Below are 18,557 nucleotides of genomic sequence, written 5' to 3'. Positions count from 1 at the left end.
CGTAAATGAGGCAAGACTGTAATACCACACACAACCTGAGGACAGGTACGGCGCTGTGTTTGGAAGAAAGCAGCCATGTTTTTCTAATCCTGTGCAACCCCTTTGATTTTTTTTCCTGTCATATTATTATCAATTATCACTACATAATTATACTTATATAAATAATACAGGTGTATAATCCAGTGATAAAGAAAACACAACTCCCACAGCCCCAACCCTACAAAGGGGCGGGAATGGACCAAACGTCCGAATGTGGGCGTGGTTTGGCAATTTTAAGGCTGGGTTCACACGAGCACATTAACGTCCGTAATGGACGGACGTATTTCGGCTGCAAGTCCCGGACCGAGCACACTGCAGGGAGCCGGGCTCCTAGCATCATAGTTATGTACGATGCTAGGAGTCCCTGCCTCTCTGCAGGACAACTGTCCCGTACTGTAATCATGTTTTCAGTACGGGACAGTAGTTCCACGGAGAGGTATATATATAAAAACGTGTAAATTAAAAGCCAAAATATGTTTCAAATTTGAAATCGGTGATCAGCTGCCTGACCTTCCCAAGATGGCCGCGCGAGTTCGCCATGTCATGTGACAGCTGTAAGGATGTCCTGTCATGTGACTCGGGCTCATGTGCCTAAATTGGATTTTTCTAGGAGTGAAAGGCTGGATGGGGAGGATGAGTGAAGGAGAGGATTACAAGGCAGGAAGGTTGACAGGCGATTTATGATTAACGATGCCTTCCAATAACTCCGTGTCGGGTGCCCCCATCGTCCAATTCAGGAACTGCCGGATCCTCAGAGACCATAAACTACAATGGTAAGTGAGCCGTGTACTGTAGCAAAGTGGGGGAAGGGTTATCAAAACTAGTGCAAGGAAGACGTGAAGCGGTTGCCCATCGCAACCAATCAGATCAGTGCTTTCGTTTTCCAATGGGCCTCGAGAAATGAAAGCTGCAATTTGATTGGTTATTGCAGCAACTCCTCCTCTTTTCACTTCCTGTAGTTTTACTAAATGGATTGGACCTGTCACCATGGATGCTTCTTATTTGTTGAAAATTGGACTAATGTCTATGGCTGGATTTAGGAAAAATATTATTTTTATTTTTTTTAAAGTGGGGGGAACTACTCCTTTTCACTGAGAAAATGTATCTGCTCACAGTAAAATTTCTTTAATTCGGCATTTGATCTAGAATATTTAATAATCTGGTACAGAACTGCAAGGTAATCTTTAATCACACAAAACCAGAAACGGAAGATTAAACAAATGGAGAATTTCTTAGAAAATGAATAGGTATCTACATTTTTTTATTTATTTTTCAGCTGAGGAGAACTTTGAATGGCGCGGCGGTCGAGTATGCGTGCTTCCGCTCTGTTCAATGTCTATGGAGCTGATCGAGACAGCGCTCCGTTGTTTCCGTCATTCCCATAGACATTGAATAGACCTGTACCACGCATTTTCGACCACCGCACCGTTCAAAGTTCTCCCCACACTGATCATGCGGTGAGCAGGAACGGGGGTCTAGTGATTGGTGAGGTCCCCAGAGATCAGGCATTCACCACCTATCTTGTTCATAGGTGATAAAAGTCAATGCCTTTAGGCCTAGTTCACACACAGTTTTCTGCAGGCAGAAAAATCTGCAGATTTTGACCTGCCGGTAGAACGCTTGCCGTGTTTTTCGGCAGCGGCCATTGAGCACCGCGGGCAAAAACTACCGCGAAAAACGCTTTCTCTGCCTCCCATTGATGTCAGAGATGGAAACGCCTGATGAAAGGACATTACGTTTTTGGGTTTTTTTTCTGCAAGGGGGGGCAATTGGGAGGCAATTTCGGACATTTTTTGGTGCGGTTTCGCATCAAAAACCGCGCCAATAAACTCAGTGTGACCTCCCCCTAAATCAGTATATTTTTTGAGTGTGTAAGGAAATCTGAGTACCTGAAGGAAACCCATACCATCACGTTTATGTCAGGGCTGTATAACATGTAATATCTCTTATAGGGAGGATCTGTGGGTGCGACAAGGGAAGATTCTTAACCCCGAAAAACTTTTCTTCGATGAAAAAGGTGCAGCTGATGTTCAGGTAGATTGCCAGGGGAGAATCATCGCGCCAGGGTTCATTGATGTCCAGATCAATGGTAAGCGATGACTTCTACATAAGGGTCTTATTAGTTTATTTACATGGGGGGCTACATAGAGACTTGCACATCCAGCCCTTAGAAGCAGCACCTAGTGAGATTATCATATGAGAGGGACAGCCCACCATTGCTACGGGTTGTCACATTTTATGTACATAAAGATTAAAGAGTATCTGTACATTCCAAAAACTTTTTGATCAATGGGGGTCCCGGGGCTGAGACCTCCACCATTGCTGAAACCTAGGCGCTGTGGCAGTCCTCTCCGCGCCTGCACCTTCGGCTGTGATCTGCGCTCGCTGTCAGGCTGAAGACTATGAACGTCTATGAACCGTATTTAGCCTAACGAGGAGCGCCGATCACAGCCGAAGGTGCAGTGCGCTCAGCACCTTTGTTTCGGCAACGGTGGGGGTCTCGACACCCGATTTCCTTCCCTACCAATCAAAATTTCTGATATGTCTCTGTGATCTCAAACGTTCGTTTTTTTTAAAGTGCAGACCCCTTTAATTTAATGAAACGTTATATTATTTATGTATTTCTCCCCATGTTCAAGATGTCTGCTTGCTGTCAGTGAATGAGACTATTCTTATTTACATCCAGACAGAAAACCCCACATCCATCTAAGTTATTAATGCTGTACAGTCTAGGAGTAAAACATTACAACAATATTGTTTTTGCGATCAACTATTAAGAAGTCCGTTTCTTTATCTAATGGAGTCAGAAGGTTGTGATTTCTGGAAACCTTTTTCCTTCCTTTAGGGGGGTTTGGTGTGGATTTTTCCCAGGAAACGGATGAAGCAAGACAAGGAATATCTCTAGTGGCTCGTAATATCCTCCCACATGGTGTGACCTCCTTCTGTCCGACCATTGTAACTTCACCGTCATCTGTCTACTACAAGGTCTGAAATTTGCGTAATGTCGAAAGATACAAATGGCGTCATGTGGACAGTGAGGCCTTTCACAAAGGGTTTACAATATAAAGAAATTCCATGACCCATGTAGGATGTCCCATTTATTTACCATGCCCGGGTGTGTGTATTTTTTTTGCAAAAAATTTTTGGGATTTATTTATTTCCCTCTGCTTTTATAGCGCCAACATATCCTACAGCGCTGAACAGAGATTGACGTCAGTCCCTGTCTCCGATGGGCTTCACTAACTATAGTCCTTATCCGAAACCTGCACACTAGGGCCAATTTCATAGATATCCAGTTAAAGTATGTGTGTTTTTGGAACGTGGGAGGAAACCGGAGTAAACCCACGCAAACACAGGGGGAACATACAGACTCCAGGCAGATATTTTTTTTTTTTAATCAGTTAAAGTTTATTCAACAAACTCCACATCAGTACAGGTGATTGTACAATCTGATAAGTTGTGAAAACATAACTTCAAGGACCCAAGCATGTATTTCCAACAAAACATTCCCCTTTCCCCAACTCCCCCCTGCAACCCCCAGCAACCCCCAGCCGGCCATCACGTTACAGGCTTCCACAGCCTATCTCCTTCTCCTTCCCAGGTCCACTCCCGTCAGTAGCACCATTCCTGAATGTGGGACCCCGCCACCCCTGCTCCAGTGCCCCCCGTGCCCGTAGTATTCCCTGGAACCTCAGGACCATTTAGACTGAAACAAGCACGCGGAGCGCCAGGAGTTCCGAGGAAGCCCACCCAGAGTGATCAATCCACCTAGCCCATTGTTTTTCAAACTTGTTCCTGGACCCCCTCTTGGAATATATCCTATATTCCATCAGAACCTGAGAGTTAAGTGCCCCTATAATTTCTTGCTTCAAGGGTGGTTCCGCACCCTGCCAGTGTTTTGCTATTCCCTCCCTAACTTGGTATAATATTTTTGCAATTGCCAAACCGGACAACCTATCCCCCTCCAGATCACCAACATACCCCAGCAGCATTACCACGGGATCCAATGGAATCTGCACCTCAAACACTCGGCCCAGTAACTCTGACATTTCTTTCCATAAGGTCCCCAATCTCTCGCAGGACCAGAACATGTGAAAGACAGGCAGATATTTTTGGTTGGACTTATACCCAGGACCCCAGTGCTGAAAGGCAGAGGGATGACCATAGATGTGGCAATGCAACCACTTGGCGATTATCCAAATGTATTGATAGACTTCCATTCCGAGCCCTCGGTGTATATAATCCTATAATGAACGATGGTATACAGAATGACGACCTTTGGCCTCTGTGCAGGAATTATCCTGTGGTTGTATGATTTTTATAGTGCGCGCGTTCTAATATCATGAACATTGATCCTGGGGTATCTGCCAAAAATGTAATGTGGGCGTTGGACTTGACCTTCTGTAGTGATACAGCGTGCTGCAGAATATATTGGAACTACATCAATAACGATCATGTATATACATACCTACACATGGACATGTTTATTGGGAATAATATGAATGATATTGTGAAATCAGAAGGTTGTGATTCCAGCCGACATTGCAGACGGAAAATACGCAGCGTAATACATTCGCAGCAAAGCGGGTGAGATTTAACAAATGTCATTCACACGCCGCAGAACAATTACAACCGGAAATTCACCTGCGGTGCGTCATTTTATTTCTGCGGAAATTGAACTGACTTTCTGCGTTTTTTTTTTTTCCCCCCATAGAAATCAATGAGGAACGACAATTCCGCAGCAAACTACAATGTACTGTGTAATTAGCTGCAGAATTTCTCACAAAGGGTGGAAATGACATCACAGGAAGAAGAAATATCCCCATCACACAGCCCTTGAAAAAACGCACTATATTCCCTTTGAAGAATCGGATGTCCCTGTGTTGGACACAAGACGTGTGCTTTGCTTTGGCTGCAAAATGTAAAGAGGCCAATAGTGTAGAACCTCTAAAGGATGTTATAAATGCCTAATTAGTGGGGGTCCTACTTCTGGGACCCTCACCTATTAGGAAAATGGTGGTCCCGTGACCCTTCTTTTTGCTTGCTCCACCCTCTAGTGCCCATAGACTCCATTAGAAAGAGACACACGGCCGCCTCTCCATTCATTTCAATTAGAAAAGCCGACAATTTCAATCGGCAAATCCCTTGTTATGTGTCGTGGGACCACCCCGATCTCCTGATACGTTTTTTTTGGTCTAACGCAATGTTCTACATAATCCTGATTATAATGTTGATGCAAATGATTGTATATTTTTTTTTCTCCCATAGGTGCTTCCGCAGATTTCTGTAGGAGATGGTGGAGCAGGGAGAGCCGGTGTGTTGGGTAATGATTCTACATACATATTACACACAGTAACTCTCTCTTTGCCTAGGTCAGTGTTTTCCAACTGGAAGTCTGGTATTCTTCTAAAAACTGGTTATGGGTTCCCTAGAGGACAGCAAAAGCTGACAATATGGGGATTAGGTGGTAGGGTAATGTTTTTCAGGGGTCGTTCCCCCCCCCCCCCCCCCCCCCCCCCCCCGTGTTGTAAAAGGACAATAACAAGAACGGGGTTGTATGAGATCATTTATATAAAAAAAAAAATCCCAGAAACAGCGCCACTCTTGTCCATGGACTATGTCTGGTACTGCATTCACTTTAATGCGGCAGAGCTGTAATACTAGAAACAGCCTGATGGTGGCACTGTTTGTCTGATCTCACACAACTCTTTTAATTCTTGGTCTTGTAAGTCAATTGTTATACTTTTTTGCTTAACAGTGCCTGTAACTTTACTGTCCGGCAGGGATCCATCTGGAGGGTCCATACATCAGCGCAGAGAAGAAGGGAGCCCACCCAGAGCACTGCCTACGGTCTTTTAGTGACGGGGGCTTCTCAGAGCTCTTGGACACCTATGGCACTTTGGATGGAGTCAACATTGTCACTATTGCCCCAGAGATGGGAAAGAGTGGGGAGGTGATCAAAGAGCTGGTGAAGCGCGGGATATGTGTCTCCTTAGGTAAGTGCGAATAATATCCATTATATTACAGGGTCCTATAATAAATACTTGTGTCTGAGATGTATGATGTCCCCTGTTTGTCTCTAGGTCACTCTGTGGCCAATTTATCTCAGGCTGAAGATGCTGTAAAATCTGGGGCTTCATTTATTACACATCTCTTTAACGCCATGCTGCCGGTATGTGAATCATCTGGTGTCCTCTTACGTATTTTAATATGTATGTCTTTAGATTTTAGTGAAATTCTGCATAGTTATGTATGCGAAAGGTAAAGATTCTTCTATAATAAGTTGTCTTATTTTAGAGTTAAGGCCCTTTTACGCGGGCCAATGATCGGGCAAACAAGCGTTTATATGAACGCCCGTTCCCGCTCGTTGCCCTTGTTCGTCGGCTGATCTGGTCTCTTATGCGGGCAATAAAATGGTCGCTGGGCAGCAGCGAATCTACCCGTGTGAACAGGGCGCCGTGCTGCCGACATGATGGAAGTGTATGGGGACGAGCGATCGTAGTAATGATTGTTCGTCCCCATACATTACCAATCATTACTGAAATGAGTGGCGATCAACAAACTGTCTCGTCGTTCAGCGCTCCTTTTCACGGCACGTTTTGCACCGCGTAAAAGAACCTTTCGCAGTCATATAAACGATAGAAGAAATACTCGCTCTACTGGATATTGCAGGAGTCAACGGAGGTTGGTTTCCAGAGGAGGAAGGTAGGAAGTATCCCCAAGGGCTACGTATTAGCCTTTGGAGGTCCCTAAACATCTGTATACACACACGTGGGTTTATTTTATTAGCCCTTTATATAACGTGTGCTCTCCAATTTTTAGGTTTATCTAGGATTTATATTTTTTTGTAAATGCAGCCAGGTCCTGCTTTTTTTTTTTTTTTTTTTTTTTTTTAAGCCCTGGTCATCAGCCACATATTTTGCTGCAGAGGAGCAGCCATTCATTTGAATAGGTGACCATGTAATTCTCGGTTGCAACAAGTTAACCAGAGAAGGAGCTGCTCTTTACGTGCACTTCCCGCTGTAATAGGGGAGTAGTGGAGCCGGTGTCCTATATATGTCAACCCACATGTAATACAATAACAAAAAATAAAATACAGCTTTCACCATGTTTTTACAGTTCCACCACCGGGACCCTGGGATTGTGGGGTTACTGACAAGTGATCGGATTCCAGCTGGGAGGACGGTCTACTATGGGATGATTGCAGACGGGATACACACTAATCCTGCTGCTTTAAGGATTGCCCATCGTGCCCACCCAAATGGTGAGTATAACTGGCAAGGACATAAAAAATAACCACTTTTTGCACCGCGTACTATATTAGGCCGCTCTTCAATGTGAAATGCTTAGGATCGTTGTGTTTTTGTTTTACCCACATATGTTGTGTCATTCCAGGTCTGGTTCTGGTGACAGATGCCATCACCGCCATGGGGCTCGGGCCCGGCAGACACACCCTGGGGCAGCAGGAAATACTGATCGACGGTCTCAATGCTTATGTGGTTGGTGAGTTGTTCCATCTGAATAATGAGGACGATCAGGGGAAATGTAATATTACATGGAGACCACTCAGATGAATAGATGAGCATGGGATGCGTGGTCTTGAGTCTGACAGTGGGAGTCCGTCTTTGCAGCAGTTCTACTCCACAGACCACCCTCTATAATGTCCTAATAGGCGTATGGAAAGGGGTTGTCCAGATGGGATAAACCCTTTAATTAGACTGTTCTGATGGTCATGTGTTAATAAATACAGAAATTATTCCATAATAAAATATAATCTGCTTGCTGATGGTTTCCAGACAGTTGCCGTTTTTCGTACACTGTAAAAAGAAACAAAAAAAATTAGAGGATATGTTGCAAAGATTAGCGTCTCAAGGTTGCACGGTAAGGCCCAGTTCACACACAGTTTTGTTTTTTTTACGCTAATTTTGACGCGGAGACCGCGTCGCAGTCAGCGGCAAAGAACAGTCCGAAATTGCCTTTCGTTGATTTCAATGGGAGGCTGTTTTTCTTTCGCGGCGATTTTTAGTCGCGTGGTTCCTCCTCTGACCTCTGCTTGCAAAAAAAACTCATGGCCTAAACCGTTTTTTTTTTTTTTTCTTCAAGGAACTCGCACTTTGGCAGGCAGCATCGCCACTATGGATATGTGTGTGAGGCACTTTCATGAAGCCACAGGTAAGTAACACTTATAATTTTTCACATAAACCACGGAGAGGCAATTGGCTTTATACTACCACGGGTGGAATGTGTGTCCGGGTACATACTGTAAGCAGGGTAGGGTCGATAGATCTGTATGGCGTTGTAATAAGCACACGGGGAGGGGGTTAAAGGACTCCTATGTAATTCAATGAAACCTTCTCCACTGACCCTCATACACGGTAGTGACTTCCTGCTGCGTGTTTTACGTTGTGAGTATTGATTATGCTTCCGGGGTTAAATGAAATCATCTATCGACAGCTGGCTTGTTGAAATGCCGCGGGCAGCCTGGCCTTATAATCTATTCATTCCTTATTATTATGTGGCTCTCCCTGCTTATCTTCTCTGACTTATCTGTTAGATGCCGGCAGCCGTCTGTCTGATATCTGCTTCAGAACTAACAACATCTGACCACAAAAAAATTGTATGCAAAGACATTGAGTAATTTTAGGTATAACTAATGTGTGACGGGTTATCTGGAGAAGCCTGTGACCCTTATGAATATCACTAGACCTGAGGCTGATGATAACTTATGCATAAAAATGCATATGTGGATCAGCCAAGTATGAATGTTTATTTATTACCATAGTTAGAGGGAGATAAGCTGCTGCCGGACACATCTGGCACCGCTTATCTCACAGAGTACAAAGTATTGGGCATGTTGAAATCCAACATAGCCAACAATTATTTTCCTAGATGGTGAGGGAACGTTGGGCTGCCACCATAGACATTAGAGTGTTAGCAGCCCCCGCTAAATTTAGCAGGTTCAGCCAACCTTAAACTAATGTGTATGGCCAGCTTGTCATAACTGGGATAACCCCTCCGGGCCAAACGATTAGATTAAGCCTGCCCATACACATAAGCCTTTATGCCCCGATTAACATGTATGTAGGGTATGAGTAGATGAGCAGCTGTCGGACAGCTCTGGTGCCGCTTATCTCTATGGGAAACAAAAAGATTAAACTGGAAGAACCCACCTTTTATAGGATCCTTGTTTTTCCTCAGTGGCAGCCCAACGGCAATTCTCTGCCAGGCCCCATAGACATTCGAGTGTCAAGGATGGCAGGAGCCACCAACAAATATCTAATGTTTATGCGGAGCTTTGGTCTTTACACACTAGAGGAACTCCTCCGAATATTTCCCAATTTATTGTATTCTTATATATTATCTAATGTGCAAGCAACAAAATTCATTCACATATAGCAATCGATTCCCCGGTTTCAGCAAATTGATGTTTTTTGTTTTTTTTTGCATTATGAAAAGTTTTATACAATTTTCCAATATGCATTCTGTATTAATTCCTCACGGTTTTCAAGATCTCTGCTTGTTGTAGGAACATTCATTGTTTACTTCCCGTGGATACAATTCCGTCCATGGTCATGTGATGGACACACCTACTGTAACGATCCCAGCACCTGTGTGTCCATCACATGACTATGGACAGAATTGTATCCGCGGGAAGTAAACAATGAATGTTCCTACTGAATGACAACAAGCAGAGATCTTGAAAACCGATAGGAATTAATACAGAAAGTAGATCGGAAAGTTGTACAACTTTTAATTACATTAATCATTCTGCCCTTTAATAGCTCCGTGTATAAGATTTACTGTTAGACTTATAATTGATGACTTTGTTTAGTGCGTAGCGTATAGTATGATGTAGCAGAGCCACTTACTGTGTTTCCTGGCAGGTTGCACAGTGGAGGAAGCTTTAGAAGCCGCGTCTCTTCATCCAGCACAACTTCTGGGCCTGCAACATCGCAAGGGGACACTGAATTTCGGAGCACACGCAGGTCTGATCACATGTACATGTAAACCTTTCAACCACTAGAGGGAGTCAAGCAGAGGCCTCATGCACCGCACATGTTTTTCTTCCGTGTGCTATCCATATTTTTTGCGGTTAGCACACAGACCAATTCATTTCTAATGGGCCATTCAGTGTTTTTTGCGGATTCGTTGTTCCGCAAATTATAGAACAAGTCCTTTTCCTGTCCGTTTTTGCAGACACGTGGCGCCCATTCAAGTCTATGGCTCTGCAAAAATAACGGGTAGCGCACGGAAGCCATCAGTGTGCTGTCCGCATTTTGCAGATGTGTTAATAAGTGAATTGGATTTCCCGGGTTTTGCCTAGCAAAATGCGGACATCACACAGATGGCTTCCGTGCACTACGGAACAACGAATCCGCAAAAAACACTCATGTGTGCATGGCGTAGTTTGCAGCCTGATCGGCGGCAACGGTCGTGTGCATGAGGCATTAGACTGCTGTGGATGTCTGTCTTGGTAGGACGTCCGCCCGTCCGCAAATTATGGGAATATTTCTTACCATCGCTCATCTCTTTTTCATCAAAATATTTTGTATCAACCCTTTTTCACTTCATCTTTTCTTGGGGTCTCTTTAATTTATTCTTTTTCTTCAGATTTTATACAACTGGACGACAACCTGAACGTGAAAGCAACTTACATAGCAGGAGAAGAAGTTTGGAGTTCCTTGGCAATCTGAGGATAGTCGGGACAGTCCTCTTAGAATATTTCCTGTGCCTTATTTACTTGCTGCTAACTATGGAATGAAGATGGCCTTTAAATTCTTTGGTGCATGACCTTACGATGGCCACAAGATGTCGCCAGAGTCCTGATTCTGCCACGACGCATAACGGCGGTCGTCCATTTCTGTTTACGAATCTACCTTATTGGTCAATGACTAGAAAGGGACTGAGGAAGTAAATGTGGACAGTGAAATAAGAATCTCCGCTGTAACAATCACGTAATTCTGAAGCCATTAGTACATTTCAGTACGTGCACCCAGAGGTATTGTCAGAACTATTACCTGTAGACAGTGGAGGCAGCCATTTTGTGTCTGTAACCGATGTTTTACGAACCACCTAAGATGGCCAACAATCATTAACGGTTTCCCATGAATGTTCATTAAGGCTGTGGTAGTAAAACAATCTGTTCCGATATTGGAAACAGTACAAATGATTTCCTTCAAGGAAACCAATCCCTTTGGTTTAGATATCTTTCCATATATGGCCCTATACTCGGGAATGATCCCGTAGAGAAAAATGTGGTGGGAAATCTACCAGTCTATTACCAATTTGAAGGAACAGCCCAAACTAATACACTGTATTATGCCTAGAGCAGGGCCTGAGGGGGCGGAGCATGACACTGTTTTTTTTTTTTTTTTAAATAAACATTCGAGTCATTCTCCACCCCCTCAGGCCCTGCACTAGGGAGAACACTGTATATAAGCTTGGTCTGGAGTGTTCCCTTAAAGCTGGTACCCCCCCCCAGTTGTTACCTGTCAGTGTTTCAACGGACCGTGTGAGGGATCCGTTGAAAAATAGAACATGTCCTATTTTGTTCCGTTTTCACGGATCCCTCCATACACAAGTCTATGGGGATCCGTGAAACCGGAAACCGCACGGGGGCACCTCGGACGTGAAAAACGTCACGTTTATCACGTCCGAGTTTCCCCCACGTTCGTGTGAATCTGGCCTAATTGAGAGGGGTCATAAGTGGGGTCCACCTTCTACTAAGTGAGGCCGATAGGTCAGCCTACAAAATGCCTCTCTCGGGTGAATGTTCATGATACGGAGGTGCCGTGTAAGTTTAGATCTTTTACCTTCAGAAGCCGTATTTTTGCTTTGAGATGTATAAAAGAAGAATGCATTTTTTTTCTTGTATTTGCAGGGTTTTTACCCTTTTTATTTTGCTCTTCCTCGGGGGGCTGAGTGGATAGAACAGGATACATTCCTTATAGCTCAGTTTGGAAAACAGGATTCGGGAATATATAAAAACCAAAATAGGATAGGGATAACATTTCTTCCCGACTTCAATATTGCAATCCGAATAAAACCCTGGATCAACGACCCATCCACAGCAATCCAGTAACCGTATCTTGTAATATTATTACATTCACGAAAGACGTTCCGGCCTCTTCTGAACTCTTTTAGTAAATTCACCGTCATATTTTTTTGCAACCGTGAAATCACGAGCAGATGGAACCGACCGAACCTAAGTTGATCAACTTAGATTTGACTGGTATTGGGGTTAAATTGTGTGTCAGTCGAGCCGTCAGTTCAGCTCGCTGACGGATTTAGCTAACAGCGGCATTATGCCACTATGTATAGTGGGCAAACGAAATGACGTTTTTAATAAAACTTTTAGACAGCCTTTATGATACACAAACACGTAGTTTACATAAAAAAAAAAAAATGGCTTCAAAGGTTTTCATTTTGCGATGTTCACATAGGGCGGATCCGCTGCGTAAAAGTACGCAGCGTGTGCGCCACATGGAATTCTAGGCGAAAAACTGCGCCAAACTGGTGCCGTTTTTCAGCCGGAATGTCCGCTGTGGAAAACTGCAGCACTTGCTGATACTTCATCCCAGGAGACTGCTACAACCTGTGATTGGCTGCAGCGGATCAAGCTTCATCCCAGGAGGCCGGCCCTCTGACGTCATCCAGGCCGACCTAATGGGATGATGTTTCAATCCATGTGACCGCCGCTGCAGCCTGTGATTGGCTGCAGCTGTCACATGGGATGAAACGTCATCCCAGGAGGTCACGCTGGAGGGAGGGACACAGACTTCTGGGTAAGTATGAGATGATTTTTTTTTTTTCTCGGAGTTGCGTTTTTTGAGGCGGAATCACTGTGAACCCGCCGCAAAAAACGCAACAACTGCTATTAGTTGTGGGTTTTACCTCCCCATTGGATTCAATGGGGAAAACCTGTAACAAATAAGCAGCGTTTACGTAAATACAACTCACATGGTGCGGAATAAAATTCCGTACCTCAGGTCAATTTCTGAGCGGTTTTCCCACTCAGTATTTACGCAGCGTGTGGATGAGATTTTGTTTTATCTCATCCACTTTGCTGCAGATTTTCTGCGATGAATTCCGTGGCGGAAAAACCGCAGAATGTACGCAACGTGTGATCTGACCTTCAGTGGTCACACGACCTGGACCACTGACAGACGTTTTTAAACTGCAAATCTGTACAATTAGAGTTGGCCATTAGAACCAATCAAATTGCAACTCTAATTTTCCAAAGCCAGGTTCGAACACACAAGAAGTGACCTGATTGGACCACTGCTCCACTTCTTGATTGCATTCATTTTTATACATGAGGTTTTTGTTTTGTTTTTTTGTAAAAATCCTCCAATTTCTCTCTGCTTAATCTCAGTGGTGCTATAAACTGCCTTCTTCTGCTAGATAACCTCTGTTTTACTTAATCTGGTTCTTATATTTCAGATATCTAGAAGCTGTAACTGATTAAAGTGGACCGACCGGTCATCTCTCCTGACTTGTCATTTTTATGAAATACTTGTATTCTCCATGAAATAACAATTCTGGAGCATCTTTTCTTAGAACTCTGTTGTGCCGTCCCTCTGTTATTCCTCCTGGAAATGTAAGAATAAGTTGACAACTGGGAGTTACCATTCACTATCTCAAAAGGGTGTGTCCCTTAACACTCTGACATTGCCCAATCAGTGCTGACAGAGTATATAGGGACAGCAAACTATTGATACCAAGTTGTCAATTTATTCTTACATTTCCAGGAGGAATAACAGAGGAATGGCACAACGCATAGTTCTAAGAAAAGATGCTCCAGATTTGTTATTTCATGGTGGATACAAGTATTTACTAAACCAGACAAGTCAGGAGAGTGAACCGCTCCTCTTTAAGCTGTGATTACATTTTATCCATTGCAGATTTCAGCGTGTCTTTATAATCGGCTATTTCTCATTATATACACATTTATAGCGTTTGTCATTGTTAATCTGATTTTCAGAGGATACATATACTCTAATAGGGTTATGCTATGACGTTCCTGTTACTTATTATGAAAGACTGAATACATCAACTATTTTGGAAGAATTTAATTGCAAGTATGTGCTGTCAGATACAAGGGTAGTAACCAATTTCCACTGGAACTAGTGGTTTCCCAGGATTATTGCACGATCAGGGTTTCAAGGCGACTATAGCTATATTATCCTGGACGCAGACATGTTCCATTAAAATAATAGAATTTGATTTTGGTGCACTTGGAGTTTACAAGTCATACCCCAGAAGGGAATAGGAAAAGTTGTGTGTACTCTACCGGAGTATAACGCCTATTGGTGTGAGCATTGTGCATCTGTAGGTGTATATTGAGTGCCCAGAATGTTATATGTGAAACAAACTGGATGCAATTTTACAGGTAACCGCCTTAAAAGTTTAGGCCCCAAGCTTGGCACAGTTAGTAAATGCCCTCTGCCTTAGCCTTACATAGAATTTACATACATTTTTTTATATATATATATATTTATATTTCAGAACAATTTAAAAAATACAACATATTGCTACAATTTGTGTTTTGCAGCTGAGTTTTCTAATGCCCATGATAAACAACAACCACAAGGTCCCATATCCTACAGTAATGAAAATGAATGGACACCAAGAAACTTGGTGTTGTATGTAACTCACACTACAGCCACAAGGTGGCACTGCAGTACTTTCTATTAGAACTTGTTCACACAGTGCAGATTTTGCATGCAAACCAGAAATGGAACATAAACAGAACTATATAATGGAAGGCTTTAAAGTGTCTCCTCTCCTGGATCCAAGTCTGGTTTTGGCTGAACAAATGCAAACAAAATCTGCAACAAATCTGCACTGTGTGAACAAGGCCTTAGTACTGTCTTAAAAGGATGTTCACATCTGAAGCATTTATGGCCTATCCACAGGATACACCATAAATGCCTGATAGGTGGAGGTCCCATTTATCAGGAGAACGAGGCTCTCCTAGTCCCCGCTTGCCAATTCCTATGGCCTGATAGCTGCATTACTTTCATAGGGGAGGTGGATGAACTTGCGTGCGGCTCTTTCCATTAAAGTCTATGGGATTTACAGACAGACCTGAGCATGACCACATCTGGAGTGGAGGAGCGCTCCGGAGATAATAATTCTGCAATAAAAATGATCATTCTGTTTACAATTATTTATCATTTCTATTGGTGTAGTTAAAAGGGTAACTAAACGTTCGACAAACTTCTGACATGTCATAGTGACATGACAGAAGTTTGAATTGGTGGGGGTCAGAGTACGGAGACCCCACCAATCGCTGAAACGAAGCGGCAGAAGTGCTCGTGTGAGCGCTCAGCCGCTTCGTGTCTGTTCGGCTTTTTCCGGAAAGCCGATGTATCGGAGTACGGGCTCATAGACTTTCTATTGAGCCTGTACTCATTCATTTCAGGAAAAGGCCGAACAGACACGAAGTGGCTGGGCACTCACACGAGTACTTCTGCCGCTTCGTTTCAGCGATTGGTGGGGGTCTCAGTGCTCGAACCCCCACCAATCAAAACTTCTGGCATGTCACTATGACATGTCAGAAGTTTGTCGAACGTTTAGTTACCCTTTGATCAATTATATTTATTAAAAGTAAGTACAGGAGAAATGTTATACAGTACATCTTGTTCCATAGAAGCTGCACCCCTATGGGACGTATGACAATGTGAAGTTTCCGTATAGACGAGGAGGAATCATACTGACGGGTTGAAGCCATGTTACAGGGTTCTGTGCTATTTAGGTGTTCCTCTAAGATCCTGGGGCGTCAAGATACCCAAGTGCATGCGGGGTGGTACACGGGTGTAACTATAGGGGGTGCAATCGCACCTGGGCCCTGGAGCCTAAGGGGGTCCAAAAGGGCCCTCAGCCCCATATGAGGAGAACAGTATATGTGACATTTGGAAAACCCTGCCACAGATATTGCATTGGGAGCTACAAGTTACGCCTCTTGTGGTACGATGAGGCAACAGTACGACGTCCAGCGAGTATTGTGCACAGGTTCTATTCTAGTTAGTAGGATCCACGCACAATATTCTCTGAGCATCCGACAGTTGACTTGGCATCTGTACCGCCCAACATGCACTAGCGTATCCTCCCGTGTCCGATCAGGCAGGCGATTAGACTTATAGGAACACTTTAAAGATAAGACATCACTGGTATAACTATAGGAAATGTAGAGCGTGACATCACATCTGGACCCGTAAGCTTGCTGTATATTAAAAGTGTGAGAAACATCTATGCTGAGAGTTGATGGCTTGAATTTACAGGCCCGACATGTCGCCTTCTGATTTGTGTCGGGTGCAGTGCTGTCATTGAGACTTGTGTGACACCACGTCACGATCCATTCCTGCACATATACACGCCTAACTCACTATTTTAAGGGGTTGTCCAGTTTGGACTTCTTACCACATGGACGGTACACTGAAGACGATTGGAAATCAATGGGCCAGACAGGCTGGGTCCTCTGGTGGGAGAGCTGCTCTTTGAAGGTACTTTCCAATCTGATTAATAAAGGGGTTACCGATTGGGCTAAAAATATGATATCGATGTTGTTGCACCAGTGATTTGCAGTTCATACCACACTATAGTGGCCAAATAATACCACCATAGCGTGCTGAAATAACAGTGCTCAGGCCTCACGTTACCAAGAAAGTCCATACTGATCGAGCGCGGACCTGTATAACATTTTTGGGAGTCATTCTGAGGAGGTTATGTGGCATTTGCCTCTTTTTCTCTTCATAAACCCCAACTCTACTAATGCGCAACTCTGGAGTTTAAGCAAGGCTAAGGGTATGTTCACACGGCTTAGCAAAATACGTCTGAAAATACGGAGCTGTTTTCAGGCGAAAACAGCTCCTTATTTTCAGATGTTTTTGTAGCAACTCGCGTTTTTCGCTGCGTATTTTACGGACGTTATTTAAGTTGTTTTTCAAAGGAGTCAATGAAAAACGGCTCCAAAGACGTCCCAAGAGGTGACATGCACTTCTTTGTCGCGGGCGTCTTTTTACGCGCCGTATTTTGACAGCGACGCGTAAAAAAACACCTCGTGGGAACAGAACACCGTAAAAAACTTTCAATGGGCAGATGTTTGTAGGCGTAATGGAGCCGTTTTTTCAGGCGTAATTCGAGGCAAAAAACGGCCAAATTACATCTGAAAACAGTGCGTGTGAACATATCCAAAGACATGGCCCTTTATTATACGAGTATAGATTAGAGAAAGTGTCTGCAATGCTCCTGACGACCCTGGCCAAAATATATTAAGGTTTAGGTGGGTGCGTCAACGGACACCCATCAGTACACTTATCCAGATCCATATGTATTATCGATATATCGGAGAGAAGTAAGAAACAAAGAGACATGCTTTGTATACCCAAATAATCCTTCTCTGCTTTATTGATAAAATGCGATTACAATGATATCTTCCAAAGGAGGAGTAGGCTTAACTTAGCCAATCGTTTACAATGGGCCATTGGCTCTAACTCAGCCAATTACATACAATGGGGGAGTTGGTCGTGCTGAGCCAATCACAAGCATGAAAGGCTTTTTAAATGTAAGGCCTCATGCCCACTTCAGTTTGGTTTTTTTTTGTCAGGGTGCTATCCGTTTTTCAACTGATAGCCCCCTGACACATTCATTTCAATCGGGTCATGCACACTTCCGTTGTTTTACCAGAACCGTGCGGCCGTTCCGTCAAAAGTAGTGCAGGTCCTACTCCTGCCCGTTTTTGACGGAACAGTCTCGGCCTTTTCATTGAATTTGGTCCGTGAAACAGCGGACTGCACATGGAAGCCATCCATGTGTGGCCCGTGTTTGACGGAACCGTCATTAATGGCCGACGGAAGTGTGCACGAGGCCTAAGACTACAATTTCCCATAGCATGCAACGTCACTACGACTGATGGGTCATAAAGACCCCACAGCTGCCATATAAACGGTCTATTCCGCATAATAAAAATGGTAAACAAACTGTGTTCCCAGACAGTATGGGGCGGTAGACTCGTTCCTCATGATAAAGAACTGGTAAAGATTTTGTTATATTCTCCATAACAAGGAATCATAACATTAGCTAAAGAACAAAAAACATAATTTTTCAGACAATCCCAACATGAATTTACTTCTTTTATGTGATTCTTCAAACACAAAATGGATTCTTCATGCAAGATAGAGTCACATAACCATGCTTTCAAAATGGAGTCACATAAACACATTTTACTCACTTTCACAAATGGGTAACGTTTTATTTCTCCTGTGTTAGGGTATGTTCACACGGCTTATTTTAGGCCATTTTCAGGCCGAAAAATCGGAAGCAGAACGCCTCTAAATATCTGCTTATTGATTTCAATGGGAAAAACCGCATTCTGTTCCGAAACGGCCGGATTATAAAACGCCCGCGAGAAAGAAGTGCATGTCACTTCTTGAGCCGTAAAAAAAACGCAGCGAAAAACGCGAGTTTGATTAAAAAACGGCTGAAAATCAGGAGCTGTTTTCCCTTGAAAACAG

At 43.6% G+C, this 18,557-nt stretch overlaps 1 protein-coding gene across 3 annotated transcripts; it reads left to right on the top strand.

Annotated features, from left to right (window-relative positions):
• Nucleotides 1-351: 351 nt before the first annotated feature.
• On the top strand, nt 352-11,392 carry AMDHD2 (amidohydrolase domain containing 2). Of its 3 annotated transcripts, XM_075830394.1 has the most exons (12): nt 352-475; nt 650-812; nt 1,992-2,128; nt 2,885-3,024; nt 5,308-5,362; nt 5,823-6,035; nt 6,123-6,211; nt 7,159-7,303; nt 7,435-7,542; nt 8,143-8,211; nt 9,924-10,025; nt 10,651-11,392. In XM_075830394.1, the coding sequence occupies exons 2-12, from the start codon at nt 730-732 to the stop codon at nt 10,731-10,733; spliced, it is 1,224 nt and encodes a 407-aa protein (XP_075686509.1). In that variant the 5' UTR covers nt 352-475; nt 650-729; the 3' UTR covers nt 10,734-11,392. The 3 variants fall into 3 exon arrangements, with proteins under 3 accessions (XP_075686509.1, XP_075686511.1, XP_075686508.1); XM_075830396.1 differs by lacking the exon at nt 352-475 and having other exon boundaries at nt 552-812; nt 5,308-5,353; XM_075830393.1 differs by lacking the exon at nt 352-475 and having other exon boundaries at nt 553-812.
• The last annotated feature ends 7,165 nt before the right edge of the window (nt 11,393-18,557 follow it).

This window comes from Rhinoderma darwinii, chromosome 6 (genome assembly GCF_050947455.1).
Source record: "Rhinoderma darwinii isolate aRhiDar2 chromosome 6, aRhiDar2.hap1, whole genome shotgun sequence".
Taxonomy (NCBI): domain Eukaryota; kingdom Metazoa; phylum Chordata; class Amphibia; order Anura; family Rhinodermatidae; genus Rhinoderma; species Rhinoderma darwinii.
Note: the sequence above shows the minus strand (reverse complement) of the source record. Positions and strands in the feature narration are given on the sequence as shown.

Bases quoted from the DNA above. Each gene is read 5' to 3' on its own strand.
- AMDHD2 (XM_075830394.1), top strand. From the start codon at position 730: ATGCCTTCCAATAACTCCGTGTCGGGTGCCCCCATCGTCCAATTCAGG. The intron at 6,212-7,158 runs GTATGTGAATCA...ATGTTTTTACAG, and splicing joins TCTTTAACGCCATGCTGCCG to TTCCACCACCGGGACCCTGG. The intron at 7,543-8,142 runs GTGAGTTGTTCC...TTTTTCTTCAAG, and splicing joins TCTCAATGCTTATGTGGTTG to GAACTCGCACTTTGGCAGGC.